This window comes from Falco naumanni, chromosome 21 (assembly GCF_017639655.2).
Source record: "Falco naumanni isolate bFalNau1 chromosome 21, bFalNau1.pat, whole genome shotgun sequence".
Classification (NCBI taxonomy): Eukaryota; Metazoa; Chordata; class Aves; order Falconiformes; family Falconidae; genus Falco; species Falco naumanni.
In genome coordinates, this window is record NC_054074.1 from 17,762 (window position 1) to 40,999 (window position 23,238).

At 53.4% G+C, this 23,238-nt stretch overlaps 1 protein-coding gene across 1 annotated transcript in view; it reads right to left on the reverse strand.

Moving 5' to 3' along the window:
* The window catches only part of LOC121080174 (hydrocephalus-inducing protein homolog), a gene marked incomplete at its 3' end in the record, with an annotated part of 86,018 nt that overhangs the window by 17,256 nt on the left and 45,524 nt on the right, over nt 1-23,238 (reverse strand). Inside the window, exons 14-23 of the mRNA XM_040578045.1 lie at nt 22,964-23,031; nt 20,769-21,004; nt 19,861-19,961; nt 18,474-18,609; nt 17,826-17,990; nt 14,382-14,534; nt 5,915-6,153; nt 3,288-3,543; nt 2,042-2,185; nt 143-286 (exon numbers count right to left, since the gene is read on the reverse strand). Coding sequence (XP_040433979.1) covers nt 143-286; nt 2,042-2,185; nt 3,288-3,543; nt 5,915-6,153; nt 14,382-14,534; nt 17,826-17,990; nt 18,474-18,609; nt 19,861-19,961; nt 20,769-21,004; nt 22,964-23,031 — 1,642 coding nt within the window. The remainder of the gene's footprint in view (nt 1-142; nt 287-2,041; nt 2,186-3,287; nt 3,544-5,914; nt 6,154-14,381; nt 14,535-17,825; nt 17,991-18,473; nt 18,610-19,860; nt 19,962-20,768; nt 21,005-22,963; nt 23,032-23,238) is intronic.

Sequence of the window (23,238 nt, forward strand, 5' to 3'; positions counted from 1 at the left end):
TCCAGCAGCTCGCTTCAGATCTGATTGAGTTGGGGCCAGGCTACTGCTGACTCTGCAGAAGACACTGCCAGAGGACTTCCCAACAGGAACGCACCGCCACATCCCTCCTCCTCAAAGCCCACCGCGGGAAGGTCCTGCTCACCTGGACATCTGCAGGGAGGGGCTGCTGGGCCGCATCACAGACTCTGAAGGGTTGATCTAAGGCCAGGACGACGCTCAGCGGCAGGGAGGACATGTTTTTTAAAGAAAGAGGCTTATGCTGTAGGCTGAGGACGTCACTGGGTAGCTACAGAAAGAGGAGACAAGAAACAAACAACCTGAAGTGGCCACGCACCTCCCTTCCCTTCCGACGCATTTCAGAGTTTTCAACCCCAAAATTGCACACATCTCTTAGTCACTGTCTGTATTAGTTTCTACCCTTCTACAAGGTTTTTCTTTCAGAACGTCAGGTGCTTTTCACGTTTAGAAACCACAGCATCCCCCAGGGGGCAGGGAAACAGTCTCACATACAGACGAGGGAACAGCACCTTGAGAGGAGGCAGCTGCTTGACCAAGGTCAAAAGCAGAAAGTGAACCCAGAGCGCTTGTCTCCAGTTTACCCTCTCTTGGGCAGAATGGCACAAGACCATTTTCACCCCCAGTCATTTCCTACAGCCTTAGTGGCTCCAGGAGCCTCACAAAAGCAGGGATGCTAGTCAGAAGAGAAAAGCAAGCAGGATTTGGCCTGGAGCAGAGAGCCTGCAGTAGCCTAAGGTTAGCTTGGAACATTTACACGCACAAACAGCCAGCTAGAAACCTCAACGGTCTGGTTGCAACGTGTGTCCTGCTGTCCCTGCTCCAGTGACAAAGTGTCTGTAGCCTCACAGTTAAGCTCAGCCTAAGCTATTTCTTTCTGTTTATGCATCGCTCTGGCCTTCCTGCAGGGTTCACATCAACTAGGCAGCGGTTGGGAAACTAGTTCTGGATGTATCGATATCCAACAGCTGCAGCGTCATAGCACTCGATAAACTAGAGCACAGGGCATCAAGCAGAACACAGGCAGACATCAGGAACAGCTGAAAAGCTTCTCATTAAGTGTGAACCACCCGCTCACAGGATTTTGTGCTTCTCTGGAAGCCTGGGAACCAGAGGAGAGGCCTGAAAATACAGAAACTAAATAATGAACCATCTTCTCTGTTTCAGACACCGCGTGGGAGAGGGAAAGATGATGGAGGAGTCAGGACCCAGAGACTAAAGGGCTCCTGTTTTGCATCGGTGTTGTCATCACTGCAGCTGAGGGATGACTGCAGGTCCTTTGAAGGAGGTGAGGCTGAGGGAAACGCAAAGAGCCAGCATCCCTGCCAAGAGCAGGGAAGGCAGAGAGAGACAAAAGATGACAGTTTTCCTTCACCAGCCTGAGGAATTGGCAGGAAGCTCCATTCTTCTCAGCTTCCCTGCAGGATCGGTGTTCAGACATCCCCATGCCTTGGAGGAGCCTCAAAAACCTCCCTTCATCTTGACTACACAAATGCGTGTCTCTCTGCAAGTGGCTACGATCCCCCCTCAGCGCAGCAGCTGCAATCTCAGCGTTACTTCGCTGAAGTCAGAAAACCATCTCATCGCTAAGAACATCCTCACTTACTTCACAAAGCACCTCAGGAAGGGCGAGGAGGGGTTTAGCATCGCTCAGCTGCAGCGATCGGCTCTCCCCCCGGCAGCCCCAGCGCACAAGGCGGCTGTGCAACGGCCACGCTGCGCTCGCGGGTCCCACTGCCTCACCTGTGCCCTTGGCGCAGCAGCTCCATCCTGCCTCCACCTCGAGAAGGGCAGAGCTGTGACTGTCCCCGACCCCAGGGCAGCGAAATCACCATCTCGGCGGTAGAACCATCTCGTGGTAACGGCCAAAGCTTGCTCTGGCTCGAATCGATAGCCGAAGCCCCGTGGACTTGGGGAAGCGGTTTAACCGTCCCCATCCCCCCCGTGTTTAACAGGCACGCACACCCCGCAGGCTTTCGGCCATCAGCCACGCTCTTCAATGCCAGGATGCGATCCTGAGACTTACCTTCTCCACCCGGAATGCGATTTCTCTGGTAGACACTTGCAGAACGGGATCAACGAACTCACACGTGACGTCCATCTGCATTATCTGTGCCTTCCCCGCCTTGCTCCCCACCACGGCGTGACACAGCAGCCGCTCCTTCACCACCTGCATGCAAGAGTCACGCGTCACCCAAGCAGGTGCTGGCAGGGCATCCACAAAACACGCTGCAGTTGCTAGCCACCCAACCACGGACCCTATTCCTGCCGCAACTTACAGCCACTGCCCTCCTCAATAGCCCCCTCCTCTTGTTATGCTGCATCCTGTTTATGAGGGCACTCAGCTAGGTGAGCGATCAAGCCTTCTGCAAGCTGCCACTGAGGCAACCCTTGCAAGCACCTTCCAGATCATTAGGAACAGCAGGAGCTTCATGAAGATTCATTCCACATTTGCTTAAACACCTGGGCCCAGCGGTCCCAGAGCCAAGGAACGTACACCAGGGTTAGCTGGCAGCTCCTCTGCAGAGTGGGATTTCCCCTGGCCTGGAAAGAAGGGCCCGGGGGGGAGAACACCCCGTGACCCTGCTGAGCTGCCACCCAAGGGTGCTGCCAGACCCGGCTGCCCTTGGGACACCAAGGCTGGCTGAGAGTCAGGGGTGAGCTGGTATGGAAATACCGACAACAAGTCAAGCTGTCAATTATAACGGTCCCTGGGAACACTTTCCCACGTGGATGAACGTCACTCTGACCATCAGGGCTGGCACGCACTGTTTTTCTCCTCCACGACTCAGCGCTAGACAAGCCTCTGCCCATGTTTGTCTGCAGAGGAAAAATGATGCTGCTCTCAGACTCTCCCTCTCTTCACAGGTTTAGTGCTTGGGTTTTTTTAACTCACTCTTTTCACCAGATCTATGACCTCACATGTTTTCATTTATTTACAGCCTCTGCTCCTAGCCTAAGTGTAACTTATTTTCTCCGCCCTTCCTTTCTGCCTCAGCACACGACACCCTGTAACCTGCCCTCTGCTTCTGAAGCAGCAACATTCCCTTCAGCCAGCATTTTGGTACCAGCGAGCTGGGTTTATGGTGACTATGGAAACACTGATGGTGGCCAGCAAGGAAAGCAGCCGGTGCTGCCATGGTAACTTGTGGCATTAAAACAGTTTCTGGAAAGCGCTTGCTCCTTTTCCCAAGGCAAATGTCAAGGGGTCGGAAGAAGCCCCAGCGGAGGTGACCTGGTGGGGAGGGCGCAGCCCTCGTGGGGCAACTCACCTGGGGAGTGCTGGAGGAGCCTTCCAGCACCATCTCCACAGTCTTGCCCGGCATCAGCTCTGTCCTCAGTGGTTGAAGCTTAAACACAGGGCAGGCAGGTTTGGGGCTCTGGAAGGAATCTGTGCCCTTGGTGTTACTGATGGCACGGAGACGGTCACGATGGCTGAACATGGGGAAGCCTTCTGTTGACCAACACAGCTGGTGGGTGCGTCGTCCTCTGTTTGTCACCTTGAAACGGTAACAGCAGCGATCAAAGCTAGAAGAGAAGAAGAGATGGAAAACGTTATGGGGGCTGCTATTTCCCAGCGGTCACCCAGCTTCAGCACCCCAATGGCGTTATCTGACCGCACGCTCAGCAATAAAACCACCTCTGAAAAGGCTGACCTAGCTCGAAGCTTCAGCCAAAGCCAGACCTCGGCTGGCCCTAAGTTCAGCAGCCAGCAGCTGGTCAGTTTGTGTACAGCAAGGAAAAGCTTCGCAAAGATCCGTCACCTCAGGTACTCGTGAGCAGAGCATCACCCTTTGGTGCTCAGCACTCAGAGGGTTTTCCCAAGGTGCGTCCTGCAGGTCTCCCTGCACCAGGCACGAAGCTGGTCTGACCTGGCTGCAGGTGGGTGGACGAGCAGCTCTGCTGCCATTTCACCTGCTCCTGGGGAGCTGCTGCCTCAGGTGGCTTCCTCTGAAGATGCTACTGGGGAGCTGGCAGGGTGCAGAGACTCATCTGGAGATCTGGGCACCAGTTATCCCACCGCCGGGGCCCATCTTACCCCCCCCTCACTCCCCCATCTCTTAGGGAGCATCCAGCTCTCCCTGCCCCCAACGCATCAGCTGAACAGGGCAGCTGGTTTTGTGTCTTAGGAAGGTAAATGCACTGTGAGAACGCAGGATCAGCATAAGCTTCCCCCAAGACAAACACAGCAACAAGACCCGGTCTACCAGCTGAGGGAATGGAGTGATTCCCTCAAAGAGATTGATCACTACAGCTAGATATAAACCGAAACGAATATTCAATGGAAATTGGTTCCATTATGTAAAGAAACACTAACTGCAGGCCAGCGTGGAATAATTATTCTACCCTCTATAAATCTGAGCACCACCAGGAACAGAATTGTTCCTACAACAATTATTGGGTTTTTGAAAGGTACAGAACACGTGGCTTGCAAAATGCACGTCTGCCACAAGCAGCTAAACACCAACACAGAAGTGACAGATTAGAACAAACGAGTCTTTGAAACACACTTTACAAATGATGTGTACAAGGCTTAGTATGAACCGGTTTTCTGTTGTGGACAGCGGCAGATGAAGGCTGGGGGAAGCTCTGGGTAGGTGCCTGATTTGTGGCTCTGGGAAAGCCCACCTCATCTGGGATGTCACCTGGGTCCCCCCAGCTCACCTGGTGGCAGCTCTGCACCCGCTGCCAACGGCGGCTCCCAACTAGCTTGCGGGCAAAGACACGAAGGGGGGCAGAGGACAATGACACCAATCCCACCCACGCTCTCCCCTCCACTGTGCAGCCCATCTGTGGCTGCACAGAGCACAGGGCACGCTGGCCAAGTGCCAATCTCCCTGTAACGTCCCTGCTTACCTGGGGGGCTTGTGGGTGCATATTTAACACACCCCAACACCCCACCCCACCCCACTAATCTAGCCTAAATGCTTAAGGCAGCATCAACCTCCTCTTTCTAGCCCAAAATTTAGGTATCGGAGCACTGTGGAGCCTCTTTGCAGCCAGCAAAAGGAACAGGCACTTGGAGAAGAGTATTATTCTCGTCCCAAGAGGACTCCGACAGCAACAGCGCTTTGAAAAGGCTTATTTTTTCTCCCATTTATAAGAATGTAGCCAGTTTCAGACACACGCACTAGGATCCGTGAATGCCCCCTTCCGAGCTAAGCTCTTTCAGGTAGCACATGCAATTTATCCCACCCAACCTCAGCCAACTTCTCCTCTTCTCCCGCCCAGAGCTGCTCCTGCAGGCACCCTCGCTCGCTTCTGCCTCGGGCTGCCGCCGCCGCAGTGCTGGCAGACCGCAAGGAACGCGGGCAGGGGAAACGAGGGAAGAGCGAGCGCCTCTAATAAAGAGCGGCCCAGCAGGGGAACCGGGGAAGACGAGCAGACTGATGGATGATACAGGGCAAAGAAACTCTGCAGCTCCTCCAGGACTCCCAGGCAGAAGGGAAATAAACCAGCACCATTAATTCAGTCGAGGAGTTGCTAACAAGCTACCACCAAGGTTTTCCACTCTTGCGAGAGAATAGTCCATAGCGAGTGGAAAGGTAAGCAACGTTATTGCAAACAGAAATATGTTTATACTTGTAATGTAGCATTTTCCAGCAGGAGGCTTCTGGGACCTGCTGTTTTCCTCCAGCTCATTCTTTGATAAAGTACAGAAATAAATATATTCCAACTAAAAACAAATCGGGGACAATCTAGCAACTGGTTTCCATTTTGGTGGTTTCTGAGGGTATCTAACAACTTTCAAACGGCCATAGAACACTCCTAAAGGAGTTCCTGTGGCTTCGGTGAAGCAGAGCCAGGACCTCGAGCACTGAAGAACAACTAGCCTGAAGGACTACAGCAAAACTCCTTGCCGAGCCCACGTGGGAAGCGGGAGCCGAGAGATCCCTACCTGAAGTGGAGGCCCAAGTTGAGCTCTGGAGCAATGGGTTTGTCGGTGACAATCGTTGTGCCCGTGCCAACAGCCTGGACAGGGATGACGTAGGTGTGGCTGTTCTCTATGGACACCTTCACCTCATCCTCAAATCTCTCGGTGTCGTCCAAGTTTGCTATGATGGCCACAGACACCTCGCTCTCGGGGGGGATCACTCCTTTACTGGGTTCAATCCTCCAGCGCGAGCGTTTGCCAGCCTGTAAGATGAGCCAAACAGTAACTTAGGATGGAAACCATGGACCCTGGTCTCCTGCGGGATGCAGAAAAAGGATTAAAGACATGAGGGTAAAAACCATGAAGGCTTCCTTTCCCCAACTCGGAGCTGCAGTGCCTGGAAACAGCACCCGTGCAGGAGCTCATACAAGCTCTATTTTACCCTCCCTTAACAGACTCACTTTGTTAACCCAGCTCTGTCTGACCCAAGGGATGCTCACCCTCAGGAGAATGCTATTGTCCCTCCAGCCTCCCTCTTGGAGGGCACACCCAGGGAAGCCACTTGATATCTCCTGGCTTCCCGACAACGGCGGCCGGCTCTGCCGTAAAGGCTCCAGGCCAGAGGAAGCCAGGACTGCTCCAGTCCCCCCGCAGCAGCCACACGGCTGGGGGATACTGCTGAGACCCCAAAGAATAACTTTGCAAAAGCGCTTGATAAAACCCCAAAGTCTTCTTTCCCAAGAGTCAGGCTTCTCAACAGCCCCTCAAGGGCTGCAGCCCTCTGTTCCCACGGATCATCACCTGCAGTGAGGTGCCCCAAGGCCCTCTGCTTTGGCAAAGTCAGCTCTAAGTGTTTATAGCAGGGCAGCGAAACAAGAAGCAGAAAGAAAACCACAAGACATGTGCCCTGTGGGCACGGCCTGGGCTTCCCAAGCACGCTTTTCCTCTGGTTCCTCACGGGCCTCCCTCTACGGATGGGGCAACAGAGGTGCTGGACCCCTCCAGCCCACCTAAAGCCACATTCACAAGGAGCAAGCTCGCAGAAGAGAAATGCACGCAGTGCTCCCGGGCCAGCGGGAAATGCACTGGGATGCAGACACGTGGCTTTCAAGTGTCCGTCACAGCATCAGTGCTACATGCATCACAGTTCAGCGCTGTGTTTGGGATGGCAGGCACCACTCATCCAAAACTCTACAGTACTGTCGAGAAGAGGGTTACTTTCCTTTTCTTTTTCTTTTTTTTTTTTTCCTTTAAATAGAAAACAACGGTGTGCTCAGAGGCCTGACATGATAAAAGCAAGTGCTCGATCCAGGTGAAGTTAGCTCGAGTTTCCGTCCGTCAGGCTGGCAGCTCTGAGCTCTAACAGGACACCAGCCAGCCCAAGGGAGAAGAGCAGCAGAAAACCAAGCAGCACTTTGAAGTCACAGAAACATTTAAAATAACACCCCAAAATGACCTCTGCTGACAAGGTGAAGGCTAGCTGGAGGCCAGGGAAGCGATAACTTGCTGAGCATTCAGGGTCCCAGCAGCAAGCGTAGGTGCTCCAGCTACGCTAACTCCTTAGGCTGGCTGTGCCCTCCATGTAGAGCAGGTCAGGGCTGCATGCCTGCATCCCATAACAGAGCGTGCCAAAGGCATCAAAACGATTCCGGGCACCAGCAACATTTATACACTCAGCTCCATTTCATTTGTCCTCTAGGGCTTCAAAAAAAGAGTCTTGAAAAAAATTTTTAAAAAAGCAAGATGAGACTGGGATGGAGGCAGGTGGCTGCCACGGGGTAAACACTGGGGCCTCACTGACCACGGAGGATTCCCACCAACCCTCCCCTGTGGTCCCTGCAGCTGGTCGCTGGCCTCGGAGGCATCGGCTGCGCTGCCGCCAGCCAAGGGCTACCCAGCCAGCTCATTCACACCGAGCCAGTGGGCGTCAGGTTTTCACTGACGTTAATGTACAACTTCTCCTCCGATTCACGCTGACACAGGGTAGCTTGCTTGAAAAGGAGACCCGATAGCGCTGCTCCAGAGGTGAATCTGCAAGTCTGCTATCTGACAAAGCTCATTTATCACAGCTTGGCAACAAGCCGGGCAGGAAATTGTACCCAAGGAACTATTACTGAGGAATAATGACAGGCTGTCTCGATGGAGCCAGACTCGCAGTGTCCCGGGGTGACCCAGCGCAGACCCACCGTGCCCTGCCAGGCCAACAGCCCACTCCGGAGGAGCACGATTTGCATCGCGTCCTCATCCTTTCCGTTAGCATCTGGTGTGGGTCCCAGGGGCAGCACAGTGCACCACTGAACAGGAGACCTGCCAGGACCAAAAGGCTCTGCCGGACCAGCTCCGCTCAGGTTTTTAGGTCAGCTTCTGCCTACACCGGTCCAGGCTGTGTCCCAGAGACAAGAAATCCCTTGGGAACACGCTAAAAGCATCCATCCCCCTGCTCTGAAGGCCAAAATCTAACTTCTGATAAGATCCCTGCTCCTCGCTTAGGCTTGAATGCTCCAGAACACGATGCAATAGCTGCACGTGCTGGGCAGACAAAGACAGCGGCTATTTCTGTCCCTGCAGGAGCTTGTACCACTGGACGCCAGAGTCAGAGCGCCAGGCAAGGGCTGGCATCAACCGCTTCGAGAAGCTCAGCGCTGAGATCGTTAGCTTCTCCTGGGACAGATTTCATTGGGAATAAGAGCTGCCAACGTTTGCTTCTAGCGGGCATCAGCGCGCATCAGAGATGGACGGCTGGATGGCTGCCCCAAGGGATGGCTGAGGAGCCACCACGCTGCCCTCTGCAAGTTACTTTGAGCCCGTTAAGTGAAGTCATCTGGTCATTCCGGCCTTGCACGAGTGAAAGAAGCAGCAGAACTCAACATGAAAAGTGCAGCTGTACTTTACCAAGCCATAGCTCTGGCGAGAGAGTGCTCACACCTCGTCAGGCGGATCCACCGACCCCGGTGGGGGTCACGCACGAAGGGGAAATAACCCCCCGCCACATCAGCTGCGCACGGAGCCTTGTCCCAGGGGCTTTAGCTGTCCTAAGGGGCGGGAGCCTGTGCTCTTCATAGCAGAGTGACTCCTCACCCGCACAAACTGCCAGTGGCAGAAAGAGCCCAGAAGCACCCTAAGGCCCACAGGGTGGGGATCAGAGCACAAGGCTGGCCGGATGCTCCCACCAGCCACCAGCCTCCTCCTGGCACCTCGGCACCAGCATCTCCTCGGCAAAATCAGGGGGACCGCTTTGGTTGAGCCTCTGCCCCAGAGCACCAGCAAGGAGATGTTTTGTGAAATCGAGGCAGAGCCTCTAAAGCCAGTGGAAAAAAAAAAAAAAAAAAGAAGAAAAAAAAAAAGAATTAAAGTGTGGCACTCACTGCCACCAACAACGGAGCCCAATTTGTCACACTTGCTTCAGCTAACAGCAGCTGCTGAGTGAGCCAACGAAGCTTGTCTCCATTTGTGTCCCCTGGCCATTGCTCAGCCCTCCAGGTCCCATCTGCCCTCCCCGCTGGGCTGGGGAGACCAGTGCCACCACTCTGCACATTGGGGCTCTCCAGCCAGGACACGGACACGGCTTGGCCAGCTGCTGCCAAGCACAGGATTGAACAACCAAAATCCTCCTGCTTTTCCCTCGGGAAGAGAGCTCAGCTGAGTCACTCTGGCCTGTAGCAGCGTAACTGCTTTGAAGACTTCTACCCTTCTTGAACCCTGTTGGCCAGCGGGTGCAGCACAACGTGACAAGTTCCCTTGTCCTAGATGAGCAGAGTAACAATTTCTTCCATTACTGAAACACAGCAATTTTGGCAGACCATGAACCCATAGAAGATACCGGATGCCATAAAATCCAAACTCTTCCCTAAGGCCAGGTTTCAGGCACCTTTTCCAAGGTCTCCTCCAAACCTTTGCTCCCCCTTTTAAGGCCCACGTGCCCTGGACCTAAGCCTGAGTGACACTGGGAGGGACACAGCCTTCTACCTTCCTTGGCTTTTGGTACAACCCCTCACCAGCATGAGATTGGACGCTCCTGGCCACGAGCCATGTTCACGACTGATGCTGTGTGTTTCCAGGCCCTGTCAGCTACAACAAAGGGCTCCGGCAAAACCAAACTGGGTGGAAATGCACAAACTGGTACTGCTGTATAAGCAAAACACAGCCTTTAAACCCAAACCAAGGGTTTCATTCTAAAGGTGAGCTTTTGGAGCACCATGAGGCTCTGGTGGGACAGCTCAGGAAAGAGTTAAGCCTATCCATCTTCAAAACTTCTGCTCACCTTGGAAGAGGCCACATATGCAGGGCTAGTGCTGCCCGTACCCTGGAAAGTTAATTTAACCCTGATTTCTAAACAGCACTGCAGATATCATGAGAAGGGCGCAGCACTGTCTGCCTCTGTCTCACTATGAGCAAACACTGACAGGCTGGCTAATTATTCAGCTGCTTTGGGGGCGGGGGGAGTGATTTACAGTAGATTTGAAAACCACCCTCTTGCTGATTGAAGTCTGCTCCGACTTCAGCGAGAGTAGCTGGGGAGAACTGCAGACAATGCTGATGTGCTCTTCAAAGCCTTCACTGCCCGCAACCTGCACGATTTGCTCAGAGAGCAACAGAATCGCCCGTCAGCCAGACCCAGAAACAGAGTCACTAAAGCAGCATCGGCACCGTTTGGAAGTTTATCTCCGTGTTTTGCGGTCTTTCCATATGGCCATTGCATTAATAAAAGCAATGTCATCAAAAGCTTGAGGGAATAAGCAATGAAATTAGTAAATGAAACAAATCCTGCACTACAGGGGAGCAGAGAGTATGGGAACTGTGTGTTCTGCCCTTGCTTACACCGCACCTGACCAACAGCCTTTATACGCTGCCTGAAAAATCCATGGAGTTATCCACAGCGAATACCAGTGACAAGATAACCAGGTACAGCTTTTTTTTAAAAAAAAACAAAACCAACCAACCAAATCTTGGTCTAAGTTGAATGTGGCAGCAGCTCATCCCTGGGAACGCAGAAGGGGATCTGCACTGAGCCACCAGGCACCCTCCTGAAGACAACCCAGCTGGCTGTACAAGCACTGCTGGAAACCAGGCAGCAGTGAGCTTCACCTGGAGCACAGGGCTCTGGATCAGGGAGCTCAGGGCTCAGGCTGAAGGAGACAGCACCCCGCATTACGACTGTCATGAGACGAGGAAACCCCAAGGAAGGTTTTCTCTCTCCTCCTTGTTACAAGGCACTGGGAAACCATTTGCCACCCTGCGGTAGCACATAACAGACCCAGCACGGGGGTTATGCAGGCAGAAGAAAGCTGCCACTGATTAAGAAAAATTACACCCTAGGCCTGTCTTTTCTTTCCTGATCACAGAGACGTGATACGCAGCTGCCTTCTGTGATGCCAAGAGATGACAACCTTAGCAGTCACACAAAAGATCCCTGAGAAGACAGCATGACAAAGAACAAGTAGGAAATGATCTAAGAACGATGCTTTTTCCTTTCTGCAGGGAGAGCAAACACTTCCATCAGGCCATAACAAGCCTTTGGCACTTGTCAATACGGCAAAAATCAGACACTTCAGAAGGCAGGAAAAGAAAATGACAGCGGAGCAAGGAGGAGAAACAGCCGCTTTTGTCAGCAGGTTACATCAACCCCCAGCTAAGCTGCAACAGCTCCTTCATGTTGACCCATTGCTCCAGTCATTTTTACCCAAGACAGACACAAATCCCCCCCTCGCTGGATCCAGAGGATTCCCTAACAGGCTGGGCTGCCTGGCAGCTGGGAAAGCAATCTGACAGGGAAAAGCACACCCGACAGACACAGGATTCGCTGGGTGAGCACAGGACGACACACTGGTCCCAAGGGTCGCAGATCTGCAGACACCCTGGCAAGCAGGGATAAGCCAACCGAGGACGCAGGTATGCAGTCCCTACACCCCTCTTCCCACCCAAAAAGCCCCATCTCAACACACAGATTTGGCGGGGTTTTATTTATTTTCTTCTGGTGGCAGAGATGCTCCCTGCTGCTCCCTGCAGCTGAGAACAGAACAGACACAACTCACCCAGCAGAGAGGAGAGGGGTACAGGGAAGCTGGTGCCTGAGGGGAACTGCAAGTAATTCCTGAAGTCACTATCCCAAGGTGAAGTTCACCACAAACCATCCTGGCTTGCTCAGGTAATGATCTTGTCTCCCCCAAAGCGAGCAGCAAGCTTGCCTTAACAGGAAGAGCAATTTTCACTCGACGGTTAAGAGTACCATCGAGGTGGCAGCACGGCCAGCTGCATTACAGCATTTTCCTTTTCTGTTTCAAACAAGACACCAGCCTTTCGTTTGCCCTGTTGCTGCCCCTTCAATTAACCTCATTCAGTTTGTCAAGCTGCCGGTCAGTGCGCATAACGTTCCCGATGCAACGCTCCTGTGAAAATTTCAGTCAATAACTCGCTCTTTCAAGTGGAGACCGTGACCTCTGAGCCTCACAGCCACCGTTTGCAGATTGGCCAACAAATGGGAGACAGGGAAATCACGGCTCACCACCCTGCAGCAACCTCCAAGCAGGAATCAGAGCAGCGGCTTTGGCGCTTTACAGGACACAAGGCTTGGGTTCAGGGACACGGGGGAATGAAGGATGCCCGTGTCACCCATCAGCAGGGCTAAGGCACAGCCCAGCCTGCTCCGCTCTCAGATGGACACGTGTGCGTCACCCTGACACCCGACTGCATCTCGGGCTTTATCTCCACAATTATTCAGTCCCCTCTGCTTCCCATCAAGGAGCTGCCAGGCAGCGTAAGGCAGCCAAGGGCAAAACTTCAACTGGGGCAGCAAAAGAGCAGCAGAGCAGGCAGCTGCTGAGGGCCAGGGCGCAGCTCGGGCACATCTCGCCCACGCCCGCGCTGCTCCCATCAGGCAGCCTCAGCAGCACCGTGCCCACAGTCTGGCTGAAGAGCCCTTGGTGAAGCGGCTGATGGAGCAGGTCCCCAGGACCTGCCTCCTGGCACGTCTCCATGAGAGCAGCAGCTGCCCTGAAAAGCAGAGATGCTCACCATGGGGGAACTCGGCCCCGTGGAGTCAGCAGGGGGGATCACCACACACACACAGAGTCACAGAGCAGCTGGGGCTGGCGAGACCTCTGGAGATCATCTGGTCCAAGCCACTGCTCAAGCAGAGCCCGTCTTTATTGCAGGGAAAGAAACCGTCCCTGAGCCGCCTCGTATTACTGCCCTAGTGATCGATCGGCCCCAGGATTGGCAGGGATGGCGGTGAAGCACGACAGGCTTTATTGCCCAGTCCCATGGGTTAGGGCCCTGAGGCAACGGAGGGGCAGATGTACCCTGCAAGCCCCCCGGCGACACCGCGAGCTGCCCGGGGAGGAGGGGAGGCATTGCACCGGGGCAGCAGGACCCGAACAGCTCTGCGGGTCACTGCCTGCGACAGGCATGCAAACCCATCATTCCAACACCAGTACCAGCCATCCCTGGTGGCTTGCTCTCGCCACAGATGGCAAGCGGGTTTTCATGGTGGATTCAAAGAAAGCTGCCCTGGGAATCCCTCCCCCACTTGGAGGTTACCTTTGTCCCCCAAACAGCTGGAAAAGCCGCAAGGAGGAAATTCGCCCCCCTCCTCCTTGGCCCAGGGGGCTGAGCCTGGCCTCTCGCACGCTGCCTGATGCTTTACCCGCAGACCCAGCCAAGCCCACAGAGCCAGGCCTGGGTGAACCAGCTCCACAAACCCAACCCACCCAGCGTGGAGCAGAACAAACCTCCCCCCGACCCTGTTTTTAAGCCCCTCACAGATCCCACCTCCAGCGAGCGGCACATCCCACCCAGCCTCCGCACGGAGCCCTCCCTGGCTGCACCAGCCCTGCCCCCCCTGCCAGGGCAGCGACCCAACCTCCTCCTGCCACCTGCCACGCAGCTTGTCAGCTGCGGCCTCCATCAGTTAAACAGCCTTTCCCTGCGGCTGGCCCCCGGAGATGCTCTGCAACGCGACGGAGCCCACAGACTCTGTAGCTACACAACCCTTACCGTTCTGTGCTTGTGCAACGCCACAGCTGGTTGGGCCCCCAGCAGGTGTGAAACTCACCTCACCACAAGCAGGCCGAGGACAAACTTCACACCCCAGACTCTGTCACAAACAGCAGTCTGACACAAAGCAAACGCAGACCTAATGGGGAAAGTGTCGGGAAATCCATGCCCTTCCAGGAGCAAAGGGCCACAGGGGCCTCTTGATCTCTGAGCTCCAAAGACACGACTCTCCGTTAAATACCCTCCAGAAAACAAAGGGAAAACCTGTAAAGATGATCCAGACTCCTTTCTGCACAAACGTCTATGCAAGCTGTCTACTTTACTGAGGGGTGCCCCAGCTAAAACTGCCCCCAGAGCCAGGCTCCTCTCGCTGCGTTGGGACGGAATATCTTGCTTTCTCTCCGAGACAGCAATATGGAAACGTTGCATGTAAAAATCAAGCCACAGGCTGCTACAGACCAGTCAATTTTCATTGGGAAACAGCCCCACAGATACTTACCATCTCTACACAGAAGGATGCAGGGATGACAGCCTGATTGGAGAGGTGGAGACTTTTGGACGCATCTTGCAGAACTTCAATACTGCCAAAATTTATCTCCCTCGGATGCACGTAGACAACTGGTCCTTCTCCAACGCTCACTAAAGAGACATTCTGCTCCAGGAAGCAGGTAGGAAAGAAAAAAAAAAAGCAGGGGAAGTTAAAAAATACGAGACAGCTCTAAGGGTCCTCCTCGACGAGGCGATAAGTACGGCTGTTGGAAGTTTTCAGCGTTGCAAGGCTGAAACAGAAGGCCCGGGGCAAGTGCAGGCTCGGGAGCGATCCCATCTGAAAGCCACAAGCTCCCGTTCTCAGGGGACAGAGAAACCCTGGGTCCCACGCTTTCCTTTCCAGACCTCCTCCACAGTTAGCTCTCCTTTCTCTGCCTTGTGCCTGCTCCCGCTCCTTCTGCCGCTCAGCCTTGCCCCAAACCTCCCTGATCGCTGCTGCTGCACAGCGACACTTGGACAGTTACTTCTTTGACATTCCCAAAATGCACCTCTGAAAACCAGCACAAGCCAGAAGCGAAGCAGGCTCTTCAGAGCAGAGATCGTGCAAGTTATGGCCTCTGATGTGTGCCTAGGTGTATTGCCGGTATGACACGAATAACAGGCATTAATTATTCATTACATCATTCAAGCGGTGTTTTTTCTCTTGACAGTCAGACCCAAAAAGCTTTCTCCTTGCAGAACTGGCACAGACTACTGGAGGAGGAACACAGATCCCTTTGCTAAACCACCTTCCCACATCATTAAAAACAATGAGAATTTGTCCAGTCTTGCTGTGGATTTCACTGGTTCCAAACACCTCAACACTTCAACAGGATCTGAATGCATAAAACTCCCAATGCTGACCAGACGCTGTACGATTCACTGGAGGGCACAGAGTACGATTTAACCGAAAAAGAAACCAGCCTCCACCGTGTACAACCTTTAATGATGTCTGGCTCAAGGAAGTGGTATTGACAGCTGTCAGAATCACCAGCCCAACTCAGCCAGAAGCAGCAGCATCCAGAAATGCTCATCCCTTGACAGGGCACTGCTGCGTGCAACTAAGCACCAAAAAAAATCACCTACCAAGGCTGGGGCCTCAAAAATAAGGAACTGAAGCCATGCACGACGATGCATGTCTGGGTGATGCTGCCCAAAGCTCCCAGGAAGGAGGAGCTGCAGGGAAGAGCTGCGCCTCGCCAGCCAGCTCAGCTTCCTGGTGACAGCGGGACAGCAGCAGCAAAGGTAGGGCAGAGCCCTTTGGGGATGAGCAGAACAACATCTGGAGGATGCCCAGGTGAGCTGGCTTCTGTCAGACTGTGTACTAACACCACGCACCCTCACCACCAAGGAGAGGACTTCAAAAACCCCAACCCCTTTGTCTACAGGGTTCTTAAAAGGGACAAGAAAAATGCCATGCAACAGCGTTACAGGCAACATGGCACAGGGAAAGGAAGGCAGCAAGAAGAGATGGCAGCTCTGCCATCGGCAGTATTGCCACAGCTACAGACACAGCCACCAGCCACCCCCCCACGCCCCCCCCAGCACCGCTGGCTTTGTCAACAGGTAGGTCATGTCACATTTGATCACTTAGGAACGAAGAGCATCTGACCCTGGCGGACAGCTGTGCTCGAGTGCCCGCTTATTCTGACAGCGGCCAGCTGCCAAACCCCCTGCCCGCGGCACACGAGGCTGCCTTGCCACCAGTAACGCCAGGGCTGGGATTTACCAGCTCCTTCATGCAGATGATACACACCAGACTGGAGCTGGCACGTGGTCACCTGCAAACAAAATACCTGACAACAGAGCTGTGGAGGGACTCTGCACAACCTGGATGAAAGATCTGTACCACGTTCCGCCTGAAACGGTGGTAAAGACCAGGCATCGAGACTGGGCACCCCAGCCTAAGGCAGGAACGAGCTTTGAAGTTCTATTGGAACACGCTGCAGCGATTCCCAAGGTCAGACTTGCAGCCGTACGGGTAGGATCTGCCACCAGCGCAGGACATGTAACAAGACAGCCAGCTCTTCTGCCAGCCCAGAAAGCTTTGGGTGCGTCAGCTACCAGGGAACTACTGGAACTGCACTGCAACCAGAAGACAGACCTATAGAAAATGCAACGCATCTAGTCCTTTCTTTAGGGACAGCTATGATTCTCCAGCTGAAATGCTCGCCCTTTGGGCAAAACATCGACACGTTCATGTCCAAATAGAAAAGATTACCGTAAGGTCAACTTTCAATTTATAAATTGTTAGCCCAAGGGTAAAAGCTTTTCAAGGGACCTGCAGCTCAAAAACCAGGTGACATTTAAACAACTGGCTATTCCAGTGGGGAGAAACCCTCCTCTTCCAGGGAAGCATGCCTTCTATCTGCGAGCAACTGTTTTGTCAAACGTGAGACTTCCCTGCAAAGCCTGCATTGCCTGGCCTTGCTGTTGACTGGTTTACATGCACATCCCCAGCAGCCTGGGGTGAGATGATCAGTAGCATCCAGGGGATTTGGCATCATCGTTTCAATTCATTTTATAAAAAGTTTATATCCCTGCATTTGCTTTCAAAATGCCAGCCTTCCTTTCCATTACAGAAAGCTTCAGGTTCTCAGGAATCCTCTGATATCCCCTTCCATGCTCAGAGAGAGGACAAGACATTTTAAAACAGCTGCTTCAAAAGTTAATCTCCTTTTAAATTCAAAAGGTTTTTAAATTAAATTATTAACTAAATTTGTTCTCTGTTTCAGCCAGTGGAAGCCAGGACACCACATACAACATTCTCTTGCCTACGCTTTGTTGCTGCTGTACATGCCTGAATGCCAATGTCTTGTAGGAGGCTTTAGTCCAGGAATGCTTCACCTCACCCCTTTCCAAGTTTGGTAGGGAAAAAAAACCAACAAAAACAGTCTGTGCTCCAGATGCAAGCAGCGTGGAGTCTCATGCATCTTTGGCTGGGGCTTTTGGCAAAGAGATACGATGGATATTTCTCAGGCGGGATGGACCTGACTTTCATGAAAGCTTAAATCCAGCTTTACAGAATTCATCATTTCAGCACGGCCTCCTACACCGCCCTTGCTTTAGCGGCATGCAGCAATGTCCCCGTGTGCTCCTGAACAAAAGTTCTAATGAAGCAGCAGTTGCTGCTCATCTAATAATGCAGGAGAGCGAGAGACCCAGGAATTGTTCTGGGTTTCAGGCTGGGCTTGTTATCCCGCCTCACACGCCCATAATTAAACACATCTCAGACACCTAAGAGGACACCACCCTTCTCTAGGTATTAGCTGTTACTTATGCCACGAACCCCTTCTTTCCTTGTCCACACCAGCCACATATTATGACCTTCTCCCTTTCCCTGGCAGAACCCCTGTACACTTTATGCCCCACCAAGATGAGTCACACAAAGGCACGCATCTCGCCTAGCACTCACCAGCGGGAAACTTTCATTCCCAAACACTGAGACACTAGCAGTAGTGTCCTGCCTTCCTATCGCCTGGGCTTCCAGCGTAAACGGGATCTCCACCGAGCTGTGAGGCTGGATAATCCCACACGGCACAGGGCTGGAGTACCACACAGCAGCATCCTCCTTGTGCTCCTGTAAGGGACAGAATCAAAGACAACAATTGTCAGAATGTGACAGAACCTCAGAGTCTGAGGAAACTTCAAGCTCCTTAACATCTACCACAGCAGCAATTCACCCACATTTTTAAAAATCCCTAGGAGAAAGCAGAAAAGCGCAACACAAGGTGCAAGATTTATATGGGGCTAAGTAGCATCCTCACAGGGTCCAAAAGCTGCTGCACCCACAAACACCCACTCCGGTGCTGGTGGCCTCCTTGCAGCCGCTTTTCACAACCTTCAAAGTTCTCCTGCATGAAAGCACCCCAAAGACTAGAACCAAAACTGCTTCCTAAAGAGTTCAAACCGCTCCTGAAGTTCATATTCAGGTAGCCTCCCGTTCTCTGCAAAACTTGAGGTTTGAACACTAAACAGCAAGGTCTTCTCCAAACCCCCTTTTTTTCCTAATAAACCCCTCGATAACGACGTTGGAGGGCAGGAGGCGAACGCAATGCCAAACCTGAGGAAGGACTGCATAGCAGCCTGGAAGATCGCTGTTGTTCACAAGGGTCAGTGTCCGCTCGTAAGGGAATTTCAGAAAGCACCGTCCGAACCTCAGAACAGGGCTGAGCACGTGCAGCGGAGGAACCACACACCTGGGTGAAGAGATGACCAAAGGGAATTAGAGACACTGAGAGACTGTAGAAGTTGTTCACTCCCCAAACAGCATGAAATAGACACAAGGCATTTGTCTCTGCCAGATAGACATTTCCTACCTCTACAGCAATCACTCACCTCTAACTTCTTTTTTCTCAACAGCCTCTTGTAAAGGAGGGGCAGACCCCGAGACTCCCGTGGCAGAGGCTGCCCAGTGCCCTGCCCCAGTGCTCTCTCATCAAGCTTTGCCCCTCCTTTGCCCCGGGAGGCCGGCAAGGACCCTCCCACAGTCCCAGCAAGGCACGAGCTCTGCGGGAGCCTTCCCGCTGAGGATCAGCGCTCCCCAAAGCTCAAGGAAAACAAGACTCCAGCATCTCAGTAAAAGCAACTCCCTCCTCTCCCGTACCGCTCTCGCCCTGCCTGAAACCTCAGCCGCTTGCCCCCGCGATGGAGGGCACCAGCACCGCCTGCCTCTCGCACTGGGTGACCAGCCTCTCCCAGCTCCTGCAGCTGCCTGGGTCCTCCACCCACCAGCCCACACACTGACTCTTCCCATTCCCACTCGTTTTACAAAATTGCAGCCCAGGCACCGCCTGGCTGACCGCCTGGGAGAGGGAACAGCACCAGCGAACTGCGTCCCTCTTGTCATTAAACTGGCACCCGCTGCGGCGCAACGCCATTGAGCGTGGCTGCAGCAAGAGCAGCTTTTGGCTTAAGTCTGGGAACGTTCATGCTCAAGAGAACCAGAGAAAGCTGAGCTCACCTGCCACACCAAGGACGAGTTTCCCCTTTAGTTTCCCCCCACCAGTCCTGCCATAAGCCCCTTTCCCATTTGCACACGCCTTCATTAACTGAGCCAGACCCCAGCTTTCAGCAGGCTGCTCGCTGCCTTCCAAACAAATGCTGCATTTTGGGCCAACCCAGCACAAGCCCACCGCTTGCAGGGAGAAGCAGGGGCAGCCCTTTGCAGATTCGTTACTCCTCAAGTCCCAGACGACAGGCCAACAAGGAATATAAGCACTGTTGCCTTCAAAACAGAACAAGAAAGGCACGGCCCTGAGCACTGAGCACAGGTGCTTCTCAACACGGCCGCTGGCAAAGCACGGCTGTGCTCACAGCGAGCTGGGCAGAACCAGCTCATGAAGCACCATTTCTCCTTTGGGGCGGCAGCCAGCACACCACACGCCAGGCAGCGTGCTGGGCCTGGCTACGCGGGGAAAGGTGGCCAGCTGCAAGGAAAGCGCCGGTACCTGGCTGTGAGAGGCAGCGCCAACACCTCCTGGCCAACACCATCCACGTCCAGCACCAGCGCCAGCTCGTATCGCCTCACCGTGTTGGAACACAGGGTGACCTGGTAGAGGAGAAGAGCAGCGTCAAACACTTCAGCACTCCCAGAAGCCATCAGCCACGCACGCGTGGTGTCCTGCACTTCTCCTTCCACGCTAAGGAAAGGGAGCGTTTTGCCTTGGTTCTGCTGCTGCTCCACGTGTGGACCACTGCCTTTCCCAGGAACAAAACTCTGCTGACAAACCCCACCTGTGAAATACACCTTGCACACCAGGGCACGTGTAAGCTAAATCAAAGCACAACTCATGGTCTACTCACCACTGTATTAAGGGACCAATTTTTCATCTCAACTACAATAGCGGGAACCCAGGGGAGATCTGTTGACTTTCCCAGAATGAGTTCAGCTTTACAGTGGGAAGCTGAGGGCAAAACGTGGCCCAGCAAAAGCTGTGCAGTTTGTTCATGGCTGCTGGAGCTTTCTCAGCCCCCGCTGCAGTGAATGCAACTCATCCTGCTCAACAGGAGAGGAAAAATAAGACCGGGAAGAAAAGCAAACTGCTTTATGCAATGGCATCTCTCTTTTCAACAGCCACCTTCCGTCCTCACCCTTCCTCGGCCCCCTTCAAATCAAACAAATCGCTCTAAGCAGCTCAGAAACACACGCACGGCTTCTGTGCTTGACCACACGATACGTGATCCTTGGCTTACGACTCTGGAAACAAAACGCTGCTCCATCCCAGAGTCCCTCAGCTAACAAAAGCCCATCTCTTACTTGGTTATGCCCAAAGCCAGCAGCGCTGCAGCCCTCGCGCGCGTCACTGACGCTGCAGCTCCACCTGTTGAAGCACGTATGGCCGGGCTCATCCCATACCTGGATATCCAGGGCTCCTTGGGAGCGGATGATGCCTTTGCAAGGCATTATGGTAAATTCCATTGGCTTGACGTGATGTTGGGCTCCCTTCCTCCAGGACAGGCAAGCGTTGTCTGAAATCTGAGCAAAACTGGTGACGCTGCGCTGTCCCGAGCCATCGCCAGGAATGCGAAGGTTGAAAGTCACAGGCACCAAGGAGGTGTTAGTGAGGCGACACGACAGGGTGTGAGGAAAGCCTGGGAAGGTGAGACAAATATCAGTTAAGTCCCCAGTTACGCTGTGATTCCTGCTGCAACTCTCCTGTTAGGATAAAACCCTGCTTGGAGTTGAGCTCTTGTCAATGTGCACGGCAGGTAACTGAGAAGCTCAGGGAGGAGCGAGTTGTGGCTGAAGTTGCCTTTTCTCTCGACGGCCGAGCTTGCTTCCTTGGCAATGGGCAGCGGTGCTGGTGCTGAAGAGCACAAGTCTCTCTTTAACTGTGAGGAACCCTCTCACCTGCCCCCAAACCAGCCCCAACTCTTTCTCACTGACGAGCGTGCATCCAGACAGACCATTTATCCTGAAAATTCAGCCTGTAAAATTCCCCATTAACTCCATGAACATTCCCCCGGTTTTCAATATATGAAAGTAGCAGATTTTCCTTACTGTAGCTTCTCTTCAAGAACAAGGAAGGACGAAATTGGGCACTACAACATGATGCACAGCACTCTGATGCAGCTTCCCTAGGCAGGATCCTTAAGGCAGCTCCTGTTTCGGGGCAGCCAGACTGAGCACAGCACGACTGAGCACAGGACAACTCAGCCCACCCCACTGCAGGCAAACCTGACGCTTCCTTAGAAACGAGCAGGAACGTGTCTCGCCTTACCTAACAAACGGGGACATCACATCCTCGCTGCCTTTGATTACTGCCCGCAACGCCTGACATCACTTTAGCTCTGACACTTGCTTTCCCTAATGGAAAACCAGTGATACAACCACACTGGGTGGCAGGGGATGTGCTGCAGAGGCAGGACACCAGCCCGCAGCTTGCTCTGGAGCGGACACCAGCTCTGCCAGAAGGAGACACCTCCCATGCCCTGCTTACCAAGCGCTATTTGCATACAGACAGGGAGGAAAACCACCTGCAGGCACAGCAGAGGTTTCTCCCGTGCCCATCAGCAGTGAGCATTGCCCACCGCCAGCAATTACTCCGGCCGGGGGGCAGGGGGGGCACAGAAAGGACACGCACAGACTGCACAGCCCCAAATGGGACCGAAGTCGCCAGAGGCAGACAACAGTCAGCAGCACAGTTACAAGAAGCAAAAATACAATAGCTGCCTTCAGCTGAAAAGGCCTTGTTAACGAAGTCAGATTAAGTAGGATGAATCTCCTATTACACAACCGTATTCCTGCCCGGTGCGTTTCTTGTGGGTTTATTTATTCAAAAGGAAACACAGCAGTGGCAGAGTGGTGACGCAGGGAGAGGGGGAAGTGGCTCGGGGAAGGTAATGAGCTTACTTAAAAAGCCCACAAACATCATGAAAACACAGAGGCATCCAGGGCGCAGAATGATAACGGCCCTTCAATCAATCCACAATTGATTTCACATTTAAGCTTTAGATCGTCTCAGTAAAAAGCCTTTTGTGAGACTCGAGATGGAGAATCAGAATCTGCATTTCAATGGAGACACTGGGGCTCAGCCACCCGCTCCGTCAGCGCTTCAGCTGGGGAAGGAGAAGGAGCCCACATCTCTGGGGACATCAGTGCCCAACGCAGAGCTACTGCCTGGGCTTATTACTGGGCAGGTGATAACGAGGAGCCCTCACGGCACAAATCAACATCTCACACTAAAGGTCAAGTGGGGTAAGCATTCGCCCCGAGCAGCCACAGGCTAGCGTGTGGCTCAAACGCCCTTCTCCTTCAGCCCCAACCCCCGGGCCCTTCTGGGACAAGGGCTTTCACCATCATTCTGCCGCCAAGGATTGGCAGGCTGGGGCTGAGCAGGCTCTGAGGGCACCAGAAAAATACTGGCTTGCTATTCCTTTGGCCCTGTTTGCTCTCACAACAGCAAAACACCACCTGAGCAAGCGCCAGCCCTGCTTTTAACACCCTGAAGGCTGCTGTGGAGGAACACAAGCGACAGACGCTCTTCAAGTGCTTCATTTCAGTAAGGCACAGACCTCCCGACCTGCGGTCCAAGCCCAGGGCACACTCACCAAAGGAGACATCGCCGAAGTGGAGGGAAGGTACATTGAAATGGAGAGTCGGTCCAATGACACAGCCCCTGTAAGGACAAAGGCAGAGGAGGAACTGGCTTGGTTAAAAAGAACTGCAAAGCATTCAGCTTTTGTTACCACCGGGACAGATAAAAGCTGGTCTCAGCACCACAGTGGCTTTCAAACCAACCCGTCACCCTCGTGCTCGACTAAGACATTAGACAACACTTTTTTCTCTGCTCCATCACCAAATGAGGTAGGTGGGAGATGATTAC